The 26,652-nt window shown below is 43.1% G+C and overlaps 1 protein-coding gene across 29 annotated transcripts in view; it reads right to left on the bottom strand.

Moving 5' to 3' along the window:
• Positions 1-26,652, bottom strand: part of DST (dystonin) — a 518,621-nt gene that overhangs the window by 147,671 nt on the left and 344,298 nt on the right. For 22 of the 29 annotated variants that reach the window (XM_070777732.1, XM_070777740.1, XM_070777736.1 and 19 more), the window contains 11 exons: positions 26,285-26,392; positions 25,720-25,818; positions 15,815-15,943; positions 13,509-13,597; positions 10,555-10,690; positions 4,037-9,484; positions 3,762-3,911; positions 3,403-3,618; positions 3,068-3,217; positions 2,488-2,721; positions 1,140-1,292 (listed from right to left, as the gene is read on the bottom strand). In XM_070777732.1, coding sequence (XP_070633833.1) covers positions 1,140-1,292; positions 2,488-2,721; positions 3,068-3,217; positions 3,403-3,618; positions 3,762-3,911; positions 4,037-9,484; positions 10,555-10,690; positions 13,509-13,597; positions 15,815-15,943; positions 25,720-25,818; positions 26,285-26,392 — 6,912 coding nt within the window. Of the gene's footprint in view, positions 1-1,139; positions 1,293-2,487; positions 2,722-3,067; positions 3,218-3,402; positions 3,619-3,761; positions 3,912-4,036; positions 9,485-10,554; positions 10,691-13,508; positions 13,598-15,814; positions 15,944-16,057; positions 19,161-19,723; positions 22,295-25,719; positions 25,819-26,284; positions 26,393-26,652 lie in introns of those variants that run through there. The other 7 variants (XM_070777753.1, XM_070777754.1, XM_070777757.1 and 4 more) reach the window with 2 other exon arrangements.

The following is a 26,652-nucleotide window of genomic DNA, read 5'->3' as shown; positions in this document are numbered from 1 at the left end:
TTTGTTCTTTTTCAAGATTGCTTTGGCTATTCAAGGTCTTTGTAGTTCCATATAAACTTTAGGATTATTTGCTGTAGTTCTGTGAAAAATGTCATGGGTACTCTGATAGGGATCACACTGAATCTACAGATTTCTTTGGGCGGTATGGACAATTTTTACAATGTTAATTCTTCCAATCTATGAATACTATGTATAGAATACATAAGATATAAGAATATATTGTACAGCACAGGGAATATAGCCAACATATTAGTTTTAAATGGAGTGTAATCTGTTAAATGTTGAGTCACTGTGTTCTGTGTGTGAAGCTAATATAATACTGTAGTCAACTATACTTTAAAATATATAAATATATTTTTTTAAAAGAGATACATTTCACTGAGCCACTGCTGCTGCTGCTACTGCTAAGTCGCTTCAGTCATGTCCGACTCTGTGCAACCCCATAGACGGCAGCCCACCAGGCTCCCCCGTCCCTGGGATTCTCCAGGCAAGAACACTGGAGTGGGTTGCCATTTCCTTCTCCAATGTACTATACGGCATTAACTTCTGGTCCCCTGACATATAATATTTAACTCTGACAGTAACGTTGCAGTGGAAGTATGAGCAACAGAGTCAGTGAGGCTCTGAGAGCTTCAGAGTCTGGGAGCAGAACCAGGAACTATCTCACAGCGAAGAGAATGTCCCTTCTCCTGACACCGAAATAAAGCTTTCTTTATCTGTTACTATTGCTTGTTCCTTCAGTGAAAAGAAACAAATCTCAGAGAACAATGAAAGGAATGAGATGAACCAAGAACCCAAACTCATGGACGTGTTTCCTGATTTGTGAGTGACTTGGTCTTCAGTGGATTCAGATTTTAACTCATCATACAAGGTTTCTCCCCACCTATCAAACTTCCTCTATATGTCTCCTCCATTCAACATCTCACCAAAACAAAGTCAAGAAAATTACCTGGCTGGCTGGAGCTTGAAATACAACTTTTAGTATGAAGTTTCAAGCTCAGATCTAGGGGTGTCTTTGGTGCACCCTGCCTCTGAAAAGGTAAAGGGATGACTACTTTCCAGTAGCCCCAACTGCTTTCCAAATACCAGTACTCCAAGTCAACATGGACTCGACCCCCGAACGCAAAGCTGGACTCTACCTCTTGCTTGGACTGGTACTTCTTTAACTCAGCCGTGCCATCTCCAATCACGAAGGCTTCCTGGTGACCGATGAGGCGGTTTTCGGTTTGGGTGAGGAGGTCGCAGATGCCCTGCAGTTTCTCTTTGTACTCCTGCTGACGCTCGGCCACCAGCTGAAAGGAGGAAAACCACAGCCTTGTGAACTGGTCCCCAGCTCACTGCTGTCACAGCTGTTTACCACAACACATTTTGCAAGTTTCGTCTACATAAGCGTCCCTACGTATGCTGTAAACACGATAGCAGTGGGGTGTACACTGAGCGAGTGACACAGAACGCGAGAGCGTGGCTCATGCACACGGAAGGAGGCCACGCTTCGATGGCACCGCTCAACAGAACACTGGCCACGCGTATGTGTAAGAGGTGGAGCTTCTGACCGACGGGAAGAAACATCCCATTTCCTGAAGCTCTGGGAACCTGCGACACACACAATTAATTCTGCAAAAGGATATCAAAACAGAAGTTAGTTGTGATCAGTCTGTGAGCACATATTTGTTATGCGTAGACAGGATATCATGCTGGAGACCACGCTTATTCTTCCAGAAGAGATCGAAGGAGCTTTGCACAAGGTCTCGTGCCTTCATCACTGGGGCCAATTCTGTCCCCACCTCTGCGCACTGTTCCTACTGAATGGACCACCCCAAACAATTCATTACATCATCCTAAGAGATTAATCGAGCCATTGGTTGCATCTTTTGTCTATTAAATTCACTCTACTCATTCTACAGCCATGGATCAGGTTGACTAGGAGCCTGACACGTGCCAGGCAAGGTCCTAAGAGTTTTAATTCTTTCTTTCATTGATGCCCATGATACTACTGGGTAAGCACTGCTACAATCTCCAATTTCCCAGTGAGAAAACCGGTTCAGTGACTTGCCCTGGGTCCCCACAGTGGGTGAGTGGTGTGAACAGGGTGTAAGCTTAGGCAGCCTGGCTCCAGAGCCCAGTCCCATCCAGCTGGGCCACCCTGCTCCCAAGAAGAAGAGACACCCTTAACCTTCACTCTCCATATGTTCATCAGTTTATCCCTGGACACTTCTCAGTGCATACACATTTCTTCCTCCTAGGGAAAAAAATTACAACCCTCCCCTAAAAGCAGCAGTTTGAGGGAGTCATGAAAATTAAAAGCCTTCTTAGGACCAAAAATACCTTTATATATTGTAGAATTGCCACATCATACCCTGTCCATTCACTGCCATTCCAGAAAACCCTTCCTATCTTTTCCTACCCACAGCCCCTGGGGTCTACATTACAGGTTTCACACTGAAGCACTAAAAGCCAAGAATTTCGACTCCACAAAGAAAGGCAGACCTTCTGATGATCGAGATCTTGTTCTAGCTGTAACTGAGCCTCTAAATGTTCCACCTGGGTAGTTACTGAGTCCTGCATGTCAAGGAAACCCTTCTGAGTTGTGTTTAAGAGCCTTAATAGTTGTCTGCTTTGGGTGGGAGACAGATCTTGAGCGTGTTCAGAGATGAAGAACTGCACGTCAAAGGCGGTGGTCTCCAGCTGCGTCTTGGTGTGTCCGAGGTCTTTCAACACATTCTGTGAACAAAGTAGCACTAGTTATGAACAGCAAGTTAAGCCATAATAGAAAGCTTCTATCAACAGTAACATTTATTACAAAATACGGGGGCTTCCCAGGTGGCGCTAGTGGTAAGGAACCCAGCTGCCAATGCGAGACATAATGAGACTTGGGTTCATTCCCTGGGTCTGGAAGATTCCCTGGAGGAGGGAATGGGAACCCACTCCAGTATTCTTGTCTGGAGAATCCCATGGACAGAGAAGCCTGCCAGAGGAGTCCATGGGATCTCAAAGAGCTGGACACAACTGAGCGACTAACACACACACATACACACACACACTTTATCTTACTGATTTTGATACTTGCCTTGAGAAACTCCAAGCTTTGTTTTATGAGTTCAGCATCTCGAACTGTCATGATCTCCACATCCTTCACAGATTTGCTCGTCTCCGATATCCAACATGAGAATGACTGGAGTTTCTGCAGAAACTCTTCATGGGAAACGGCTAGTTTAGACTAGAAAATAAAAATTGCGTGTTCATTTTTATCTTTCCCCACATTTTAAATCCTACAAATAATGATCCTGTGTTAAGGGCTTAACAATTTAAGAACAAATATTTCGTCTTATGACTAAATTTTCAAACCCTCAACTTTCTCCCAAAAGCTAGATCTGACTTAGCACGAGACGTTCTGGTACCTACCACCTCGGAGTCGATCGCCAGCGTGATGTGGCTCATTCTTTCTGAAGACACAGCCTGGAGGGATGAAAGGGCCGTCTGCAGACTCTGGAGGCTCATGCTCAGGTCCTCGAGGGGTCCCCTGGGGAAGTCACTCGGCACAGACTTTACAAATTCCTCCGCCAGCGTCATGTCCTTTCTTAAAATCACACCAATTGGAGCCAATCCCAATTCAAATGTCTGCAGAAAAAAATACACATCTCGTATCTATTTAGTGAGAAACACAAGTATAACTAACATTCAAAATAGACAAGTGCTCTTCTTAATTTTCCAAATTAACATTAGCTGACCACCCTCCATAACCATCAGCAGACGATTCTTACCTCCAACTGTTTCAGCTGGTCTCTCAAAGCTTCTAGACTGCCATCCCGGGAGTCTTGGCTGCCAAAGGGAGGCTTCATGTCTTGAAGCAAAGCCAAATACTCGCACATCTTTGATCTGTGCTGTAAACATTGCTGCAGCTCCTTGGAAAACTGAAGATAAACGTGGACATTTCATTCAATTGCTCTGTGCAGGTTTTTCAACCAAATAAAATAAATGTGATTATTCCCAAATGCTCCACACAGCTACTTGCTTATAAAATGGAAAGTCCACTTACTCGCTCCATCAAGCTGTCTCCAGAAGCCAAGTCTTCTGACCCTGAAATACATTCCAAATGGCCTGGGGACGCAGCACACAGCTCCTTCAGCCTCCCATCTCTTGACAAAGCTGGTGCACAGACAGGAGAGTTTTCTGGGCCACTCTCTTTCACACTTTGTAAATTTAGGGAACAGGGGTTTCCTTCCTTGCTGTTGAATTCTTCAAGAATGTGTGGCTCCTCATCTGTCACCTCAGGAGCTGTAGGTGATTTTTTACTCAAGTCTGTATGCTGTCCCCCCTTCTCCGAATATCCATCGGGAAGCAGCTTGCAGAATATATCTTCAAGCTGCAGAGGAAGAAGTTCAGATGCCCCACCCTTTTCCTCCAGATCACACTCCATCTGAGTTAATTCTTTCATCAGTTCAAAAGCTCCTATAACTTTTTGGCTATACTGACTTTGCTTAAGTATATCAAGGAGCAATTCAGACTTGAGGTTTGCAGCGCAGAGCGGATCCTCTCTGCTCTCTGAGTTTTTGGCGCAGGAAATGCCACAGCCACTGGTGTTAGAGTTGCTGGGCACACCAGGTGTTTCATTCACCAACTGTAATGAGCTAACTCTTTTAATGAAGGTCTGAATTAGAATGTTAGCATCTGCACAGGCTGAAGGTTTTCCAAGCTCTTGAGGAGTCACACGACCTTCTTTCAAATTACCTTTTAAGGTGTCCGTGATGTCCTCCACCAGGACCTGAGATAGTTCAGCGACCTGCACCTTGCTGCCCTGGGCTCCTGGCGACGGGGCTGGTTCTTTCCCTTTCTGCTGCTCAATCCCCTCTTTCTCGCTGTGAATTTCTAAGGATGAGCAGTCAGTGCTTAAAGCCTTACTGGAGTTATTTCTTACTCCATCTGCACAGAGGTCTGACTGCACAAAATCCATGTGTTTTCCAAGGCCTTCCGCATTTCCAAGAGGGAAGCCTGAAGGCATGCTTTCATCTCCTGCTGGTGTGAGCTTGGGGATTCCTGATCTGCTTTCTTCAGCAGGAAGGTCTTTCTGTTGGCCCATCTCCTTTGGAGGTGAGTCTTCTTGGGCAAGAGCTGCCTTCTCGTCTGCATTATTAACTCCTAACTGTAAATGCTCTTTAATGGGAGGGGAAGTGACTGGAATACAGCTTGGGGTATCTTCACCTGGTTTCAGTACATCCTTTGCTTTTACATCTTTAGCACAATGCTTTAAGTAAGTAAACAGATCAAGCTCATCTTCAGGTCCATCGGTGAGTGAATCTGTCTCAATCTTTGTAAACCCTTCGGACAAGGTCACGTCTGAAGTCATGTCATCATTGATCACTTGGGAAACTGATGAGTCAAATATTTCTTCAAGATTCTCAAACTGAACGGGACTTCTACTAACTACTGTTGGTAGGTTCTGTGGTTCATCTTTAAGAGCTACTGCTGTGTTTTTAAGGCTTTCTTCCTGACTGTGTTCTTCACTGTGTATGGTTTGTGGGACTGGAAACAGACTATTAACTATATCAAGACTCTCCCTTGTACTTTTACTGGGCAAAAGTTTAGGATATTTATCTTCTAAGGGACCTTCTATGAGAACTTCTCCTTTACCTGCGCACATTTTAGGAAGTGATGCTTCATCTTCTATTTGTACATTGCTTTTGTCAGCTGTCCTTTTAATTAGATCCCTTCCACTGCCTGGAGGATCATTATCAGCTACAGACATTGTGAATGACAAATGGCTTTCCTCTGCAGGTTTTCCTGTTAAACTGGGCTCAGGACAAATGATTTTATCAGAAGAGGAGTTACCACGAAGTGTCACATTCTCACAATATGGATTTCCACCTTTCACAGAGTCAGCAGATCCCGGCTGAATCAGCTCAAGCCCTGTGTTCTTTAGGTGGCCCTCGAGTTCAGAGGCTGAACTGACACTGGTATTAGGTAAGGCACCAACAGGGCTAAAGATGTTTTCTGATTCAGTGTCTTTCATGATAGGCAGTAATTCATCCTGAAGGACCATCTCATGATTCAACAGATCTTCTATGCTTTTTCCAACAACCTCATTTGTATCTTCTGGAAAGCAGTTTATTTCAGGACCTAAGCTACTTTTACTACTTGATTCTGGCTGTAAAACATTCACACACTGCTGTTTTTGTTTAGAATTATGATGGTGCTTTTGAGTCAGGAGAATCGTTTTATTGTTCCTTTGACTTGCATGGCTGTTTTCTGTTTCGGGAGCAGCGGCAACACAGCCGGGGACGACCACGGCCGCAGCTGCGCCCTGGCCCATGGGCTCCGCACCCTCCCCTCCTGCGCCATCTCCAGCATCAGCGCCACGGTCATCGTCGTCCTGCTCGTTAGGGCCAGACACAGATTCCTCATAACTGTCTTTGCTTTGCACAGAATCTAAATGATCAGGAGCAGATTCAAATCCTTGTCCAGCCACACAGTCTTTTTCTCTCCCTTCCCAGCAGCCAGCGTCCTCAGATTCTACCGCCATCGTGAAGCTCTCTTTTCCTCCCTCAGTTTCATAGTCAGTCAATGAATCAGACTCATCACCTTCAAGGTCATCTGTGCTGTCCCTTTCTGATACAGTTTCCATCAACGGTCCACTCACTTCATAGGACTCAAATGAATTTAACTGGATTTCTTCACCAGAACCTAACTCTGCTTTCTCAGCACCTATGAGAAAATCCTGCAGAGACTGTGCTCCTCCCCTCACACCTAAGCTCTCAGCCAGCCCTGCCTGGGTCCCCACAGAATGTTCCTCCTCTTTAGAAACATCATAGAAAACCTCTCCAGGAGGAGCGGCCCATTCGTCCTCCTCTGGCAGCGAGTCATAGTCCTCGGGCTGCAGACAATCACAGTCGTCACCTTCAAGGAGCAGGGAATCATGGTCGTCGTCTTCAGACAAGGGCGTGTCATAGAAGTCAGCATCGCTGTCTGTGTCTGTTTCACTGCACCGGTCATCCAGCAGGGACGTTTCATAGTCGCCAGCACTGGCGCCGACAGTTCCTTCAAAAGATGGGGTATGGGTGGGAGCCAGGCCAACATCATGACCACCAGCCCTTGGGGTCGGGGCACCTGAGGACCCTTCCACTGTGGACTCACGGTTCTCATCTTCAGGTTCCTGCTGAGAAGTAGCAAGCGCATTTTCATCTTCACCACAAGTATCTGAACTAAATTCATCACTCTGACACTCTACCTGAGGATTACTACAACCAACATTGAAAGATTTCTCTTCAGCCTGTTCTCCCTTTAAACTGATGTTAATAGCTGCAATTCCCAGAAACTGGTCTTGAAATTTTTCTCTTATTCTTTGACCTGATGACTCAGTTTGGTCATTGAATGGCAATGTAGAAGTTTCACATTTCTTTCCATTACTCTCTGCGCTGTGTACATCATGAAAACTTCCCTGCTCGGTCCTCAGTTTATCATGACTTAACAAGGCACTCAGCCTGGGGGAATAGTCAAAGAGAACTGAACCCCTGCTAATATTATCTTCATTTTCTGTTTCATTTAAATCATAGGCTCTACTAGTTTTTGATTTTATCATAGGATCTGTTATCAAATCACTTGCCAAGTTCTGAAGGTTTTTAGAGTGACTACATTCATCTGCATGTTCCTTTGTTTCTAATTGACATTGATTTTCACCATTTTCAACTCTGTTTTCAGAGTCTTGTCTGGGCAGGCTAACATCAGCAAGTCCAACCTGTGTTAAGTGTGATCTGGAACTGGGAACACTCACATCGGGTGATTTCTTAACTTTAAGATCAGTTGTGATTACATCTGCCAGGTTTTCTGACAGCCAAAATTCACTCCTGATAACATTAGTTTCCAATTCCTGAAACTCTTCGTCTATGGTATTTTCAGGGGTTTCTTTGTGTTCAGGTTCTCTCTGATGACATTTATCAAAACTACTTGGTGAAGCTGGACTTTCACCCATTTCTTTACTTGCAGTGTTATTCAGAGATATACCAGAGAGTCTTAAGACATCAAAACATTCTTCGATGGGTGTGTCCTTGTCAATTTCTGCACCACAGCCTTCCAGGAGCATCCCAACAGCCTCATTCAAGTCTCCATCATACAGCAAAAGCCTCTGCCCTGTGTTTGCATCCATATAGCTATTTATCATCAAATAAGACAGGAACAATTTTTTAGTTTGTTCTGAGCTCTGAGTTGCCACTGGCTCTTCTCCATCAAAAGCATCCTCGTCTAGCCTGTAATCATGGACCATAGACGGTTGGAATTTACAAAAAGAGAGCCATCTTCTGGCATTTTTACAAGCTTCTAAATCTCCCAAGTTTGGCATTTTATCGGGCAGTGTTATACTTTTTAAAATCGATGCTGTGTAATTATCTATAATTCCGAGTTGCGTGGCAACCTCCAAATCAATGACTTGACAAGTTTCTGGGATGTAAAGAGCAGCGATTTTCTGCCTCCCTTCCAGGATCTTGGAGGCCAATTCGTTGGTAATCAACTCCTGCTGCAGAGATGATGATGTGGGGAAGATTTCCCCAGAGTGAGGCCAGATGAGGCCCACATAGCCTCGCTGAGCCTCAAGGACCAGAAGGGCACTGCTGGACGGGATCAGATTGCACTGGACTGCCTCGTCGACAGTCAGACGCTTGGCGGGGTTGCAGCGGATGATTCCTCCTGTCTCCACCTGGTAGGTGAGGATGCTGTTCGCAGTGTCTCTGTCCATCACACCCTCTGCCACGGCTTCTTCGACAGTCAGCCTCCGACCAGACTTGGAATTGATCAGACCTCCTGAAAGCAGCTGGGCGCCCAGTAACCTGAACATGGTCTCACGGTCTATGAGGCCTTCGTGTGCTGCCCTTAAAATGCTCACATTTCGGCCACATTTCAATGTTATTCTGCCTCCTTCCTGCGGCCTCACAGGCAGAAGCCGCATCCCTAAGTCTTCCTGCAAAACACTTCTTTGCATGATATCTATTAAGGACACCTTCTCAGAGGTGGAGGGGTCGATAAGGTCTTTGCACAGACTCTGCCTTTCCAGGATTTTAGAAAATAAGGCTGAGGAAACCAGGTGCTGCTGGAAAGCCTTCTGCAAGGTCAGCTGTTCTCCTGTGGCTGGAATAACCAGCGAGCCCGTGGAAAGCAGGATCTCGAGCACTCTGATGGCCATGGGCTCTGAGATCACACCTTCAGCCAGGGCGTCCAGCACCGGAACCCTGGTGGATGACACAGCGGAGATAATCTCCTTCATTTCATTGAGTTCTTGGAGTTGGCTCAGAACTTGCTCATCGATAAGGCCGTGACTCTGGGCATCTTTGAGGTTAAAGCACGTTCTTAATTCTGGCGAAATGAGCCCAGAAATCATGAGCTGGGTCTCAAGCAACCGAATTCCCGTGTCATAATCAAGGAGGCCTCTCAGAACTGACTGAAAGACAGAAAGGACTTCCCCTGTGCTCTGATCGACGGTGCCCGCGATGACTTTATCCAGCTGAAAGGAAAGCACAGAAGTCTCAGTGGCTGACACAAGGGTGAGCAGAGCGTCAAGAAATTTAGTTTGCAAGTTTATTTTTTTTTTTTAATAAAAAAAGACACTTTAGCATAAAAATCCTCTACTTACCGAGGTGTGGCAAGGCTGTGAGTGTTAGGCAGCTCAAATGCACAAGTGATCTAAGTCAGTGATCTATCGAGAGCACAGGATGTGATAAAGCTTTGAAAACGACATGCATCTGTGAATTGAAAACTTCATATTGTGGACATCAACAGGTTAGTGAGGACACGGAAAAGATGAGGGTGAGGAGACAGGACACACACCTGCAAGGCAAACCATGCTCTCTGCAACCCAATGAGATTAGTCTCCTGACACGGGAGAGTTTCAAACCCCCATGCTATTGATGTTTACAGCATACGGACTTCTTCAGACAAGCCAGAAAAAATCACTACGTACCCTCAAAATGCGACAAATAGTATGCAAAGTACTCCAGGGAGTAAGAGAATTGAATATAAAAATAACTTTGAATTCTGAATATTGTGTTGAATACTGAGTATTGTAAAGTTTAGAAAGTTCAAGGATAGGCCAAATTGTAAGCAATTTTTGTTATATTTTGAAGATGCTAGAGGATCCTTACTAAGACATATAGCCCAGTATTTCTCAAATAAATCTCCTGGCTATCTCTGAAAGGCAGACAAACCCCTTAATATTCCAGTGGCACCTTTAGAGATGACTCATAGACTATTTTATATCATCACATTTATATATTAAAATACCTACTGTAGCAGCAGCAGAATGACTTTGAAAGAGAAGAGTTAGAAAAATGAATGATTCTTTTCTTTAACCATGCAAGGCAGAGATTAAGATGTCACAGAAACTGATGACAGCAGGTGAAAGGTTGCATTTAATAACCAACACGGAAATCTCCAAGTACTTACATAAACCCCACCCATGTTTCTTCCACGTACACAACTCAAGATCATCTCTTTGTCATTGACATATATTTCTAGAACCATGCAGTTAGACTGAGAGTCTTGAAACAGCCTCGCGTTGTAAATAAATAACATTACCTTCTCCTCTACCTTTATGTCTCCTAAGGTTTGCAACTGTTGCAGTTGCTTCAGAGATTCACTAAAGAATAAATTATAACTTTCTTGGAGAGTTTTCACTTGTTTTTCCAATTCATTTCTTTCTTCATCTGTCATTCTAAAATAACCAGAAAGTAGGAAATGAAGAATATAAGTCTGCAAGTGATAATTATGACATACTAGGTGCAATGATTTTATAAAGAAAAATACTTTTCTAAATTAGTATTGGCTCATAAAATATAATGTAAAAAATCAATAATATATCAATACTATAATACAGTAAAAAATAACATAATCTCATACACAGATGGCTCAGGTCTAGAGTGGCTATGTATGTAAATTAAGGATGGCCTTTATAAAGAACCAAAGGAAAGAGTATAGACTAATAATATATCAGCATCTCTCTAGCATATGCAAACTTCTAAAACAACAATTGCTGTTATCTAACAGAGGGAAAACGGAAGGTATTCCCATTTGAATGCAGACTTCCAAAGAATAGCAAGGAGAGATAAGAAAGCCTTCCTCATCGATCAATGCAAAGAAATAGAGGAAAACAACAGAATGGGAAAGACCAGAGATCTCTTCAAGAAAATTAGAGATACCAAGGGAATATTTCATGCAAAGATGGGCTCCATAAAGGACAGAAATGGTATGGACCTAACAGAAGCAGAAGGTATTAAGAAGAGGTGGCAAGAATACACAGAAGAACTGTACAAAAAAGATCTTCACGACCCAGATAATCATGATGGTGTGATCACTCACCTAGAGCCAGACATCCTGGAATGTGAAGTCAAGTGGGCATTAGAAAGCGTCACTATGAACAAAGCTAGTGGAGGTGATGGAATTCCAGGTGAGCTATTTCAAATCCTGAAAGATGATGCTGTGAAAGTGCTGCACTCAATATGCCAACAAATTTGGAAAACTCAGCAGTGGCCACAGGACTGGAAAAGGTCAGTTTTCATTCCAATCCCAAAGAAAGGCAATGCCAAAGAATGCTCAAACTACCACACAATTGCACTCATCTCACACGCTAGTAAAGTCATGCTCAAAATTCTCCAAGCCAGGCTTCAGCAATACGTGAACTGTGAACTTCCAAATGTTTAACCTGGTTTTAGAAAAGGCAGAGGGACCAGAGATCAAATTGCCAACATCTGCTGGATCATGGAAAAAGCAAGAGAGTTCCAGAAAAACATCTACTTTTGCTTTATTGACTATGCCAAAGCCTTTGACTGTGTGCATCACAAGAAACTGCGGAAAATTCTGAAAGAGATGGGAATACCAGACCACCTGACCTGCCTCTTAAGAAACCTATATGCAGGTCAGGAAGCAACAGTTAGAACTAGACATGGAACAACAGACTGGTTCCAAATAGGAAAAGGAGTACGTCAAGGCTGCATTTTGTCACCCTGCTTATTTAACTTATATGCAGAGTACATCATGAGAAACGCTGGACTGGAAGAAAACACAAGCTGGAATCAAGATTGCCGGGAGAGATATCAATAACCTCAGATATGCAGATGACACCACCCTTATGGCAGAAAGTGAAGAGGAACTAACAAGCCTCTTGATGAAAGTGAAAGAGGAAAGTCAAAAAGTTGGCATAAAGCTCAACATTCAGAAAACGAAGATCATGGCATCTGGTCCCATCACTTCATGGGAAATAGATGGGCAAACAGTGGAAACAGTGTCAGACTTTTTTGGGGGCTCCAAAATCACTGCAGATGGTGACTGCAGCCATGAAATTAAAAAACGCTTACTCCTTGGAAGGAAAGTTATGACCCACCTAGATAGCATATTCAAAAGCAGAGACATTACTTTGCCAACAAAGGTCCATCTAGTCAAGGCTATGGTTTTGTCAGTGGTCATGTGTGGATGTGAGAGTTGGACTACTAAGAAAGCTGAGTGCCGAAGAATTGATGCTTTTGAACTGTGGTGTTGGAGAAGACTCTTGAGAGTCCCTTGGACTGCAATGAGATCCAACCAGTCCATCCTATAAGGAGACCAGTCCTGGGTGTTCATTGGAAGGACTGATGCTGAGGCTGAAACTCCAATACTTTAGCCACCTCATGCAAAGAGTTGACTGATTGGAAAAGACCCCGATGCTGGGAGGGATTGGGGGCAAGAGGAGAAGGGTATGACAGAGGATGAGATTGGCTGGATGGCATCACTGACTCAATGCACATGAGTTTGGGTGAACTCTGGGAGTTGGTGATGGACAGGGAGGCCTGGCATGCTGTGATTCATGGGGTCACAAAGAGTTGGACACAACTGAGCGACTGAACTAAACTGAACAGAGGGAAAGATCCCATTGTTAGTTCCAACATGGAAAAGGGACAAGTAATGTGCCATGACTCAAGATTAAACTTGTTCAAGCAGAAAGATGAATAAAAATGAAATTCATAAGGAAATTAACCCAATTCACTAAGGTACAAAATCATTCTAGATTAATTCTGATGACAGCCAAAGAAGGTTTTAAGAAAAGGGTAGATTCCATCCCTTCCTAAGGCTAAAATAAATGAAGGGCCTCAAAGCAAGAACCAAACCATTAGAAATCTTGTTGCCAAAGGTCTCAGCTAAGGAAATAAAGAACACATTTATACATATTTTCCAAAAGGCAGGTCTTGGAGAGTAAGTACTACTTAGAATCAGGACTTGGCTTGGAATCTTTACAACTAACTAGCAACTCATCCTTAACTCTGAGCCTGTTTTTCTTATCAGCAATATATGGAGATAATAAGTATATTTCAGAATTTTGATAAAGACTGAGAGTCAAGAAAAGTGACAGTTAAATCACTTTATAATCACAGGTTATTAACTAAACTTGTGACTGAGTTCTTTTTAAACCCTCCACTAAAATTTAACATCCTCTACTTTGCTGAGCATTTTGAAAACCACTTCGCTACTCTGAATAAAAGACTTAATTAAAACCAACATACTTGTCTCCATGTTTAGCCAAAAACAGCTGCATGCCTTGTAGTGCTTCAGATAACTGTTCCTTCTTGATTGAAATTTCCTCACTGGAAATCTGCAAGGTAAAGAAAGTACACTCAGGCTCTTCCTTCACAAAGGCTAGATAACAGTCTTTTTAAAAAACTGATCCAAGTTTCCATCAACACCCACACGATGGGTCTATTTTCAGGTGACCTGAGTCAATACCATGAGTTATTCCCAGTCTGCAGGTCTGGATAAGAGGAATACTTCATTGAGAATGTACAATGAGTGGAGCCCCTCCCTCTAATCCTAAGGCCATTACTTCCACCAGGAAATAATAATACAGCATGGTAAGATTCTTGCATCCATCCCAGCCCAACCACGAATGAAGGAGGCACAGATGCTCGGCACTGGAACATCACCGTCCTCACAGAGATGGATACAGCGCTCATTTGGAAAAAAACATAGTGGAAGTATTTCTCTCTAGATCTGCAGAACGAGGTTAAATAATTTCTATTATTAAGACATTTGATTGCAAAAGTCGCCAGTGACAGTCAAAGAAATAAAACTGAACTGTTTGGGAAAAGCAAGCCCTTGTATTACTTTCTCCTAATTCAGAAGTGTATCATTTCTGAAGCCCTAAATGCCATGGACAAGTGGAGGCTGGTAGGCTATGGCCCACGGGGTGGCAGAAGAGTCGGATACCACTTAGTGATTAAACAACAACGTCAGAAAGTAATTACCATTCTTTTAAGTGATGGGGCAATGAAAAGGTATATATTTCCCAGACATATGCTATTGAGAATCATTTTAAAGTCTATTTTTTGTGGTTAGAGGAAAGCATGAGGCCATACTAATTTTTTGAGAGACACTTATTATTGACATCAAATTACCTGAAATTTCCTTTAATAGAGTGACCAAGAGTAATTCAAGATTTGCAACTGAGGCCACAATCTGCACTGGCAAAGTATCTATTCTTATGTCTGCCAGGTGTAAACCTGAAACTGATCTATAAAATTTGGGAGCACTCCTAACCACAGAATGAAGAAATACCAAGGGTTCATAAACCACATTCCTCAGAAGAAACTTGTTCTCCACAAAGAAATCCTTGCTAAGGTCTGTGTCCCTATTTTAATTATTTTCCTGTTTAACAGGGGGGAAATTAAGATGTTTTAAACTAAATATTCACATTCACTTTGATGGCTTTAGGTTTAAAACACTCAATGTAATTGTGTTTTCCAACTTATTTCCTCTACACTCTATAAAATGCAGTTTGCTAGACTATGAGCTAAGCTGGCTTGATTTCAACTGAATGAGAATTCAAGCAAATACTCAGGTTTATAAACCTCTCCTGGGGGAACCTCAGAGATGGCACACCTGCCTTGCACCACAGGTGAAATCTGACAAGATACTGAAGTTCTCCACTATTAGATTATGCCAACAATGTCTGTTTCAAGTGATGACAAGTGTGTGTCGATGCAGAGCTTGAAGGTAAAAAGCTACTGAGCACCTCTGTGATTTCCACAGGTCAGGAGGGCACTATAGGAAACGTACCCCAGAAAAATGCTGCTTAACTTAGCAGAGGTTTATTTTTTTTAAATAAACCAGCAATTCCAATGCTATCACCAGCAACAGTAACCCTGCTTAATTTAATCCAGTCCCCTAGGAGCATCAGGTGGGGCATTCCAATGGACACCTCGGAGCAGTAACATCTCACAAGAGGTAGCCAGTCAACCGAAGCCAAGTAGACAAGTTTAGCCCACAGAACTGAAGGCTTCATTAGGAGAGGGAAAGAACCTAGAATTCCTGGTGGAGGGCAGTTGTTTTCTTTAGGAAATAGAAAAGATCCAGAAAAGCACAACTAATTTCAATCCTCACAGGTTGTCATCTTGGTTTGTGTTTTGTTCTTCTGGAAACTTGTTGTTCACATTGTAAGAAGGAACCTGCATCTCTTTATGACACAAGAGTGCGTGGATATACTCAGGGCACAAAAGAGAGTGACCCTGCTCTCCAGCAGTGCTTATCACAAAGACCAAGAAGCAGAGCTCACTGTGAGGAGGACCAGGCCACATATTGGCTGACTAACAGTGAGATTAGTACTGATAAAGTTCAGAATTTGGAGCAGAGAGCACGTCTTCTGCCGCATACTATGCTTCCTTGGGCAAGTTACTGAACCTCTCTGATCTTCATTTATAGTTGCCCAAAGAAACGGGGAAAACTAAAGAATTAAAAGTATTTTTTAGATGGACTATATCAACTCAGTAAATTCTTATCACTGTAATTATTAGTAAACCAGCATCTCGGTGAATACCTTTTGCTTAGAAAAGGAAGACTTTCCAGCCTTCTCTCCATCTCTCAATGTCTTGCTGATATTTGATACCCATTTTTGTAATTCTTTGACTTTTTCAACATGCTCTTTCTTTTCTTCTTCCAGTGACTTCTGATGGGTGTGAGTGATTTAAAAAAAAAAAAGACATATTCCAGTAAATGACCAAACTATTAATCACTTCACAGAAAACAAGGATGTAAAAATATTTTTTTCATCACACACAGGTTACTGAGATATTTTATTCATTCACTTAACCACATTCAACACATCACGTGGCAGATGTACTTCCAAAAATTTAGGGTAGCAAAGCAAACTGTGACAAACACTTTTGAATGATCAATCTAACCTCCCAGCTGGTCTATTAACATGACATATTCAAAAACTCAACTTTATTCATGAAGCACTCTTTGAATCGCTGCCTTTGCATTAGCATTACAATCAGAATTCTCTAGACAGAAAAATCTAAGACAATGGCATGCTGAAAAAATGAAGTCTACAAAAGACAAAAAAAAACACACAGAACTAAGAAAAACCTTCCCCCTCCTGCAGCAGGTAAACCACTCACAACGCTGCTTTTAATTACAAAGTTGTAACTAGAAATGGGAGATGGTGGTAAACATATTATATGTAGATTACAACATACAGAAAAACTAAAAACATGCATTTTTCAAGGTGATCTGAACCACCACAGCTTCACGGATATGGGAACAAATACACATTTCCCCTTGGATTTCATGGTGCTTTTGAAGTGTTCTTTCGGTGAGTGTAATGAATCCTTGAACAAATGGGAACCCTAATGGCAGGCTGGATCCCATCAGGGATGCAGAATTCTCAAGTAAGGATGCTGTAAACTCAGTGATGTTTCTCAAGCTTGTCTCATATTCCAGGTAAAATACTTTTATTTTACTGTGGGTAGGAGTTCAAAAAACAAATCAAAGCTAAATGGAACCATTATGAAGAGCAGTAAATATTTTGTTATTTTCAATTTTAAACATATTCTCTCTCGGGCAGATTGGAGTCTAAAATCCAAGTAACCTGACATTTAGTCTAGAGGAGCGATGCAAATTTCTTCCAGATCAGGAGACAGCAACTGTGTTTTGTAAAGGACCAGAGGACAAGTATTTCAGGCTCTGGGAGCCATACGGTCACTGTCAGAACTACTCAACTCTGTCCTTGTGCCCAAAAGTAAGCCAAAGACAGTATGTACATAAGAGTGTGTCTGCGTTCCAATAAAACTTTATTTAAAAAAAAATTATAAATGAAAAGTATTCTCTCTTCTGAGCAGTCAGTGTTTCCAGCCCTCAAGAAACTGATGGTGCTTCCAGCGTGTGACAGTGACCAGAGTGTGGATCTTATCATTAAGCTGTGGGCACAGCAATGAGAACTAACACAGCATTTCCCGTATGACTGCTTATGTGAACATGCCCTGTTACGAAGAATAATAGAGGCTGGAAATTCCTGTCATCAAGGGTTCAGACACTTCTAGGAGTTTAAGTCCTGTGTGGAAATCAAAATCGGCTTTTTCTAAGGCTTCTTTGTATGTCAGCTTTCTTTTCGTCTGGGGACACAGGATGTTTCTGACATAGGACTTTTGATCTTTGAGCTTCGTAGCAATGAAGACATCTATAATCCCTACTTGCAGAGCTTCTTCAATGGACAAGCGGGACTGAGCCTGGGGCTCCATCAGGCCCCCTGTCAGGTACTGAAATTCTAGACATCGGATTCCCATGTCCTTACTGATGATATTTGCACCCACAGTTTCCACCACGGACATCACTTTGTTGGTGACAGGGTGGCTGACCCCCGTGACCACTAGCTCGCACTGCCGCAGCTGCTGGGCAAAGCCCTCGTCCACCAGGCCTCTGTGCAAGGCCTCGGCCACCCGGTACCTCTTGCCGGTCAGCGGGTCGATGATGCCCCCGGTGCTGACTTGGGCTTCAAGGCATCGGAGGGCAGTGATCCGATCGATCAGATTCCGACGGGAGGCCTTTAGCACAGAGATCCTCTCCCCGCTGGACGTCAGCCAGTAACCCGCAATAGGACTGTGCACATCCTTCTTGGGGACCAACTGGCTCAGCAAGGAATCGGCAAGTTCTGTGAGCGTGAGGAGGCCTTCCTGATACTTTTTGATGGCGGCTTTGTCGATAGTTCCCTGCTCTACAGCCTCGCTGATACTGAACTGTAATCCGGTCTTAGCATCAGTCAGCATGTGACAAGGCTGCCCATAGGACTCATAAAACGTGGCTTCCTTCCACTGATACTGCTGCCCCGAGAGCTCCAGGTATGTACTTTTCTCAATCAGGGTTCTCTGGAAAGCCTCGTAGGCAGTCAGCTCTGCTCCCGTCCTAGTATCTACAACAGCAATCCTGTGAGTTTTTGCTACATTGAGATTGGAAATGTTCTTCTCCCCAAACGGAAACAGAAAGCACTGGCTGTCTACATCAAAGACACACATGCGCAGTAATTCCGAGTAATACAGGGCTTGCTTGTTATTGGGATTAGGGAAGACACGGCTATTGCTGGAGGGCTCATGTAAAAACTGCAGGATGGCATTATTTAGCAGTCCTTGCTGCAGGGCAACTTCTGGGGGAACCCGAATGCCCCTTGTGGGGTCGATGACGCCCCCACTGGCGATCTGCACCTCCAATATATGTTTGCCCCTCTGTCTATCAACCATTCTATTTTCCATGGCCTGAAACACTGACAGCACCTTAGAGGAACATGGATAGCCCAGGGCTGCCTTCTCTGCCTCAAGGAGCCTGATTTTAAATTCAGGGTCAACCACACCTTTAAGGACTGCATCCTCAACAGAATAGGTCTGCCCTGAAACGGGGTCAATTATGAAACCTGTGGCCGCCTGAGCTTCTAAAAACGCTAAAGCCATCATCTTGTCAATGATGATTTTCTTGGCAGCTGAGGAAAAGGAAATCTTTTCTTTTGTGGATTCCAGGTAAAGCCCTGCGATGGAAGTGGCTTTTGTCAAAAACTTGCTCAGCGTTTTCTGAACTTCTTCAATGGTCTTAAGACCAAGTCGCAGCTGCTCAACTGTTTTCATGTCCAGAAGCTTAGCCTCAACCAACTGCCTGGCTGTCACGGTGTGCCGGAGCCCTTGGAAGTGAAACTCATCATCCCTGACCGAGCATGCGTGATCACCATCAAAGTTCTGAAAGGTCTCTGGTTCTGAGTTTTTGTTTAGAAAATCTCTCTTGAGCCCACCCGCTGCCCTGCACCCTTCGAGCATCCATTCGTCACTGCCAGGGGCTGGATTCTTCTCTTGCTTTAATGCTGTGACTTCCGCACGCATAGCACACTGCTTGCTCTTAGCTATCTGTAACAGGAATTTACAAGATGTTAAAAGTCATCTAGAGAACGTTCTCACGTTACCCACTCCTAATCCAAATATAATTCTTAGCATAACAAAGATTACATAAGAGAAAAAAACTGTTAAGCCCCAGAGGGTTCATGAATAAGGAATGCTATTTTGAGAGTCTGAAGTTTAAACTTTAGATGACTATTAAGTATTAACATGGTATATCTGAAAAAGATGGGAGATGAAACCTGTCCACAGAATGTGTTAGAAATTAAAACTAACTGCTTGCTTTTTCTAGTTTTCTTTAGGGTCAAATTTTTCAGAATAGAATCCCTTTTGATACCAACAGGATAGCCATGCCATCTGTGTTTTTCATCTTAAGCATTTAAAAACTAAAGACTATGGTTTGTAATAAAGATTCAGGTAAATCACTAGAAAATGATAGCATGATTTTCTGTCGGAACTACAAACAGCCAATCACATTCAATATGGCTAAAAGAATACAGCCTAGCAGAGAAAGGAAACAAGAGCGAAAACTTGACAGAGGGTAACTGGTAAAAGTCCCAGAACCCAGGTAATACCTCGAAGGGCGCCAGAAGCGTCACCAGGTCTATTTCATACTTGTCATCTTGACACCTGATGGCGGGTCTGGAATTACACAGAGCTTGATCTCTTAGCTTCTCAATTTCTGACAGTCTTGCAATGGGGTTCGTCTCATCAAAAGTTATCTGTAACTCGGTGCTTGTTTGAGAAAAGTACTCCGAGTAGCACTGCTGGATTTTCTCTTTCTCAACTGGAGCCCCTGATGGCCTGCCCTGGACCTCCTTCTGTACATTCTCTGCACCCCAACGCTGCCATCTTTCCTCCGAGGGCTGTGGTTCCTGAGTCCACCTCTGCAGAGGGACCCCAGACACGGGGGGAGTGGAGGGGAGGTCCCTGGGGCCCGGACCCTCTTTCCCTGCCATCTCAGGGTCTGGCTTGATGGCTGTGTTCTTTTTCTGGATTTCACCCTGGAGCACCACTAACTGATGCTCGTGCTCCTTTATCTGCTGGTCCATCTTCTGCTTCAGGTTTTCCACCTCCCGCTTCTGGGCCACCAGCTCTTCCTCCAGCTTCCGACACTTCTGATAGTGATGGGCCTGCCCATCCTGCCCTTGGTGCATCTGCTGGCGATACTGCTGGAGCTGCTTCTCAAGTTCTTGGATGTTTGTCTCACAGAGCCTGGCATTCTCTTGAGCCCTGCTGTTTTCCCGCTGCAGAGACACGAAGTCCAGCTGGATGCCCGAAATATCACGTTCTGTAATATCTTTGGAGTCCATCAATTTTTCCATCTTCTTCCGAAACTCCTCTGCAGAACGCTTAAATTTCTCAGACTCTTCCTGAAACAGAACCATCTTCCTGTGGGTCACCTGCTCCTCTAGGGTCTTTAAGTGCAGTTCGTCTTGCACCTTCTTCAGCCTGTTGTTCAGGTCCTGCACCTGCGCCCGCTGCCTCTGCACCGTCTGCTCCCCGAGGCGCTTCTCCTCTTTCGATGCGCTCAGCTCCGCGCTCAGACTCCGCACCTCCTTCTCTGTGTTCTGGATGATGCGGTCTTGCTGGTCACACTTCTGCTTGAATTCACTCACTAAATGCTGACTCTGGGCCAGGTCTTCTTCCAGGCATTTGATTCTCCTTTGGAAATCCTGTTCCGTTTTGGTCTGTTTGTGCAAGTGCTCGGTGGTGGTGCGAAGCTGGTCTTTGAAACCATCCGCCTGGAGTTTCAGTGTTTCACATCTTTGCTGGATGGCTTGTTTCTCTAAGACCACGTCTGCCGATTCTGCCTGAATTCTCTGCATCGTTAACTTGGTTTGGTTATTCTGCCTGGTGAGCTCCTCCACCTTGTGCCTAAGCTTGTCTGCACGCTCATTACTTCTCTCCAATTCCTCTTTCAGCTTTTGGATTTTCTCGTTATTCTCCTTTTCAGCTTGAATATTCTGAAGCAACTGTGCGTGACTTTTCTCAAACTGCTCTTTCAGGTTATCTGACGTTCTCTGGCAGGACCATGCTCTTTCTCTAGAGGACACCTTGCTATCCTGTGGAGAAGTAACCTGTGAGTTTAGATGCTGCATGCTCCTCTCGGCGGCAGCCTGCGTCCTGCTGATCCGGTCCCCCTCCCTCTGGAGCTTGCCCCGCTCCTGCTGCAGCGACTCCAGTTCCAGCTCATAGCTGTGCTTCATCCTCGTGAGGTCGGCAGCCTCCTGCCTGACCTCCGCAGCCCTCCCCGTGGTCTGGCTCAGCTGCCTGCCCAGCTCCTGGAGCTGCCGCGAGTACCCCTCCTCGGCCTGGTCCTTCCTTTCCAGTTCCAGCTTCAGGCACCTCAGGGACTTGTTGGTCTCATCCAGTTTCTCTTTGAGCAAGCGGGCCTTCTCCTCCGAGGAGGTTTTTTCGAGCTGCAGGGCGCCGAGTTCACACTTCAGCTTCCTCACGTCCTGCTCGGCCCTCCTGTTGGCCGCCATCAGCTCATCCACCTGCTCCTTCAGGTCCTTCGCCTCGGCATTCGGACAAGCTGGGTGCGCGCTTTCTCTGCACGGATGCTGCATTTCTGTTACTGTTCTTCGGGCTTCTGAGTCGATTTTCTGCTTTCCCTCCAGCTGCTTCTCTGCCGCCTGCTTCCGGAACGTGAGGTCTTTCTCCATCCGTTCCATCAGCTCCAGGAGTTCGGCTTCGTGGGCCTTCTTCCTCCTCAGCTCCGCCATGAGCTCGCCCCTCTGCCGCTCGAGCTCCTGGAGGCTGCAGTCCTTCCTGGTCAGGCGCTCCTCCAGCGCCCTCTGGGCAGCGCTGTGCTCCGCCAGCTGCTCCCGGAAGCCGCGCAGGTCGCGCTCCACCGCCTGCAGCTCCCGACGGTACCGCTGGGCCTCGCTCTCCGCGCGCACTTTCTGCAGCGCGATGTCCGCCGCGTCCCTGCGCTGCCTCCTCAGCGCGTCCTCCGCCTCCTCCCGGACTCTGGGGAGCTCCTGCTCCGCCCGGGACTTCTGCCTCTCGAGCTCGGCCAGCACCTTCTCCAGCTCTGTGATCTTCCCCGCGAGCTGGCGGTTCTCCCGCACGGTCGCCTCCTGCCGCTGGAGCAGGTCTGAGTACACCCCTTGCTCTGAAGCCTCCTGACGCCTCTGCATCTACGAGAGACGTTCAGAAGGGTCAGACCCGCGCCGCCCCAGCCCGTCTGCAGGCGTCCAGAGCAGCGCTCGCCAAAGGACCGACAACGGGGAGGGAGACCCAAGGCAGCCAGAGCCCCGCCACCGCCACCAGAGAAGGAGCTTCAGGAAGTCAGCAGTGGGGGGGAACCACAAACCCTGTGTGGCGGCTTTGCTAAGCCAAGGAATCTTTTTCTTTTTTGCCTCTTACGGATAATTTTGCTTTTAAAATTTGCTAGCTCAGGATTTTAGAGCAAGAAGGAACCTTACAGCCTGACTCTCACCTCAGATGAGGACACTGAGGTCTAGAAAACTTCAGTAATTTTGAAAACCCATGCAAAACAGGCAGATGACAAAGTAGGAACAACAGTTCTCATAGCAGTCCTCTTTCACTCACACACAACCTAGTCCTACGAGCTAAGAACATACAACATATAGGAACTGAACGACATGAGAGAATTGTCTTCAGTTTCTAGCCCAAAAGAAATTAAAAATGATATCTAAAAGAAAGAAGATACAGAACTCTGGAACTAAGAGCCAATTGAGGAAACAATACTTAACAGGAGGAAGGAGGAAATTATATAAAAATTTATAATTTTCTAAAATCTAATTCCTCACTAATTTATATTTGCCCTACTATGATACTTACAATAATCAGAATTGCTAATGCAAAGGCAGCCATAGTCCTGGTGGCTTTAGAGAAGACGTGCTTCATATACTCACAGACTTTGTTGCTGTCATTAATGACATGGCCCATATGAATCCACCTTGACAAGTACCTTCAGATACTCCACAAACATAAAGATATGTGTTAAATATAAATGCTTATAAAAGTATACTTAGGAATTCAGCTCCAATTAAGAAAATTTGTTCACTCTATTGATTACAAATCGATCTCAGCTGGGAGGAACATACTTGACTAGAACAAAGTGATCACAGCTAGTTTATAATCACATTTAACTTCTCTTTACTAACATCATAAGCTTATTAGTGTTGTATTATCAGTTAAAAATCATCATAGTTAGAAGTAACTTAAACAGAAGGAAGGAAATTATTCTAAATAGCAGGTTTTATTTTCATTGAAATGCCTTAGTAAATCTTAAGAATCTGATTTGTATTACAGACCACACATCTTATTTTGCATCCTCTCATAACATGATTGCCAATAATTTTGATGAGAATTTTGGTTGTTTCCTTTGCTAACCTAAATATGATTTATAGTAAGAATTCATATGAAAACAAATCTCATCACAGTCTGTAATATTTAGTGCTCTGTTATCAGGGTCAACTCTTAATGACACTGAAGCATTTTATCTTCTTAGACATTAAAAGTATTCCATATATTAATATTTTGAGTAGACAACTTCTAAAAGGGTCTTTCTCATTTCTCATCAAATTTCCTTTCCAGCTTAGCTGTTGTGAAGAAGTTTTGAGTCCCTTTCTTTTTTTTTCTTGGTCATAGTCTGAGGTTTAAGAAAAATGAAAATTCTCTCAGGAAAAAAAAAAAAGAAGTTAAACTCTCAGTGTCTTGGAATCATTTAAGTGACTGCTAATCTCATGTTGCCTAGATAACTATAATCTTTTTAAGCAAAGATCAGAAAAATTACTAGAGATCATTTAGTTCTATTACTGATTTCCTCTCTTGTGTATCTCAAACTTATTCACATAAAATAACTTCAAGTTTTAACTAAATTTTTCCCAAGGAGACATGCTGTCTTAATCTCAGCAATTAATATATTCTGCTGTCAACACAGACTAGAAAAATCTCTTTATCCATTAAATATACATTACAGATACCCTACTAATATTTCTGTAGCTAATTTGGTATTATCTTTGAAATTAACATGGCTCCCTCTTTGATTCCATGTTTATTATGGAAAATTCTGCTCTCTGACCAAGATTTCGCATGTGGGTCTTAGAGACCCAGTTTCAGAAACACTTCTTTGTGGAATCTGAAAATTGAGCTATGTATCTTTTATAAGATACTCCATTATTAAAACCCTTAAGTGGTGAATTTTTAATAAAGAATTTAAAAATCTATTCTAAATTATAATAGTCTTTTCACAGACTTCCATAAACTATATTATTTTGACTTTCACTTCAATATAAATCTTTAACATTTCAAAGGATGACAAGCATAATTTAGATATATTTCAGGCTTTTTGAAATATCTTTTGGGTCTATCAACTTCTGGTACTCTACCCCATCAGATAAATTGAGCACAGTGGCTCATATGTGTACAATCAGACATACATAGTAATAAAGGAAAGCCTTAACTTGTTTTATTTTACCTTTAACTACTAAATATACAATTTAAAAGATCTGCCTACCACTTAAAATGGAATATCTCTTAAAAACTAAATATGTAAAAAAACTGTGGACCTTTCATAGTTGAGAAGTGTATGCCAATTATTTGGATGTGAAAATACTCTGGTTCTCCTTTCTAAGCCCAAAGGTAGTTAGTTATAAAGACTTGCAAATAGCGATGTTAGTGCTAGTAACTCTGAACAGACAGAAATAGTTTACAAAAGTAGTCACACTTTTTTTAAAAACTAAGAAAGCAACATCTATTAGACATTTGCTACCATTTTGGTCCTCTTATTATATGAATGGAGTTATACTAAGTACAATCACCTTCAGAATTTCAACAATGGTCTAATTTAAATGGCCAATATCCCACACTTTACTTATTATAGCATTCAATTGACTATTTTTGTCTGTTCTGAGGTCAGGAATAGAAAGTATATCAAGATGACAAAGCACAGCATAATACCTTCAAAATTAGATATAATAGCCTCTTATAAAAACATACATTCATGAATAACTCCCTATTCGGTTTCTGAATATATTATTAAATGCATATAGTCTTTTTAATATATACCATATCTTTTTGACAAAAATAAAAACAAAACACCTCAATTATTAAAAAGCATTACCATTTTGTATAAATACCTGCTACTTCTAACTTAATGGTGTTTCTGTTTTAAATCCTTGAAGATGTAAATTAATTTAAAAGATATAAAACAAATTTGTTTATGTAATATTTCTCCAGACATCCTAACAGTAGTAACTATACTTCAAAGAAAACTGGAGAAAATTCTGCTAAACTGCCTACATTCCATAATGTAAACAGAGCCATTTATGACATTAACCCTCTCATATTAGATAGAGTCCCAGAGAGAAAATAAAAATGTTTTTCTTTTGTTCCCCAAAATGGTTGTTTCTTTTTTTGCAATGCTTTTCAATTTGACAGAATCTCAGTAACAATCCAAAAAATGCCAGGTCTCTACTGTTTTTCACTGTAATTTTATAACTAATCACTTATACATCAGATCTCAACCATGTGAGTTTATCATGAAGCCACCTCATGGCTCCTTGCCAGTGACCTGCCCATGGTTAATGGTTACCTCCTCCTCCTCCAGTCTCTTCAATGAGTCCCCAGCAAATTTAATATATTGTGTCATGAGGGTGACCAGAGCCGTGTATCGGGTCCTCAGGTCCATGAACTACAAGTAAAGAAAAACAAAATGATAGAAACATAATCTCCATTTGCCCTACATCAGTTGAGCAAGCACCAAGTAATAATTAAAACATTAATTAGGCTTTGGGGCAGGGAAGCTCATGACTCCTAGTAACGATAACCACATAGGAGCAACAGGCATTTAGTATTCTCTGCAATTCACTCATCTTGAATGAGGATTTTCAAAGAGCTTCTTAAAACTCTTAACAAAATGTATTGTTATAGGTAAAGAGCAGCTACTTGGAATGATGGACTGCTCTGGACTTGGATTGTGATCAAAGTTGTACAACATTTCAAAGGTACTGAATGTCACTAAAGTCTACACGTAAAAATGATTAAGATGGTGAATTTTCTACTATGTATATTTCACCATAATACAAATATATAAATCTAAAACTGCTAGAGTGCTGCGTCTCTGTTTTGCATGCTCCCTGTCTCTAGACGGTTACCACCTCCTGAATGACGAGATCTGCTGAGCTCTGCATTCTCCGTCGTTTCACTGGAGACTTTTGCTGCGAATCCACCATGGCCCGGTAGGTCATCGTTTGTAATTCGTAGTCCTGCATGAAGATATCGGTAAGATTAATCATGGCAAAGCACTAACGCTTCATTCTATAGTGATCTTTGATGCAGAGAAAGGGAATCCAGTTTCACTGAATGACTTTAAATAAAAAATATTGCAAAAACACATTTTCAGGAATCAATCCAATCCTGAGATGTTTCCAAGGTGGTAATAAAAATCAGAAACATTTAGGGTGGTCAGGAAAGTTCCTAAGTCCCTTTAGGAGCTCATGGACACATTTAGGAACAACGTGCCAGT

This window comes from Bos indicus, chromosome 23 (genome assembly GCF_029378745.1).
Source record: "Bos indicus isolate NIAB-ARS_2022 breed Sahiwal x Tharparkar chromosome 23, NIAB-ARS_B.indTharparkar_mat_pri_1.0, whole genome shotgun sequence".
Classification (NCBI taxonomy): domain Eukaryota; kingdom Metazoa; phylum Chordata; class Mammalia; order Artiodactyla; family Bovidae; genus Bos; species Bos indicus.
Note: the sequence above shows the minus strand (reverse complement) of the source record. Positions and strands in the feature narration are given on the sequence as shown.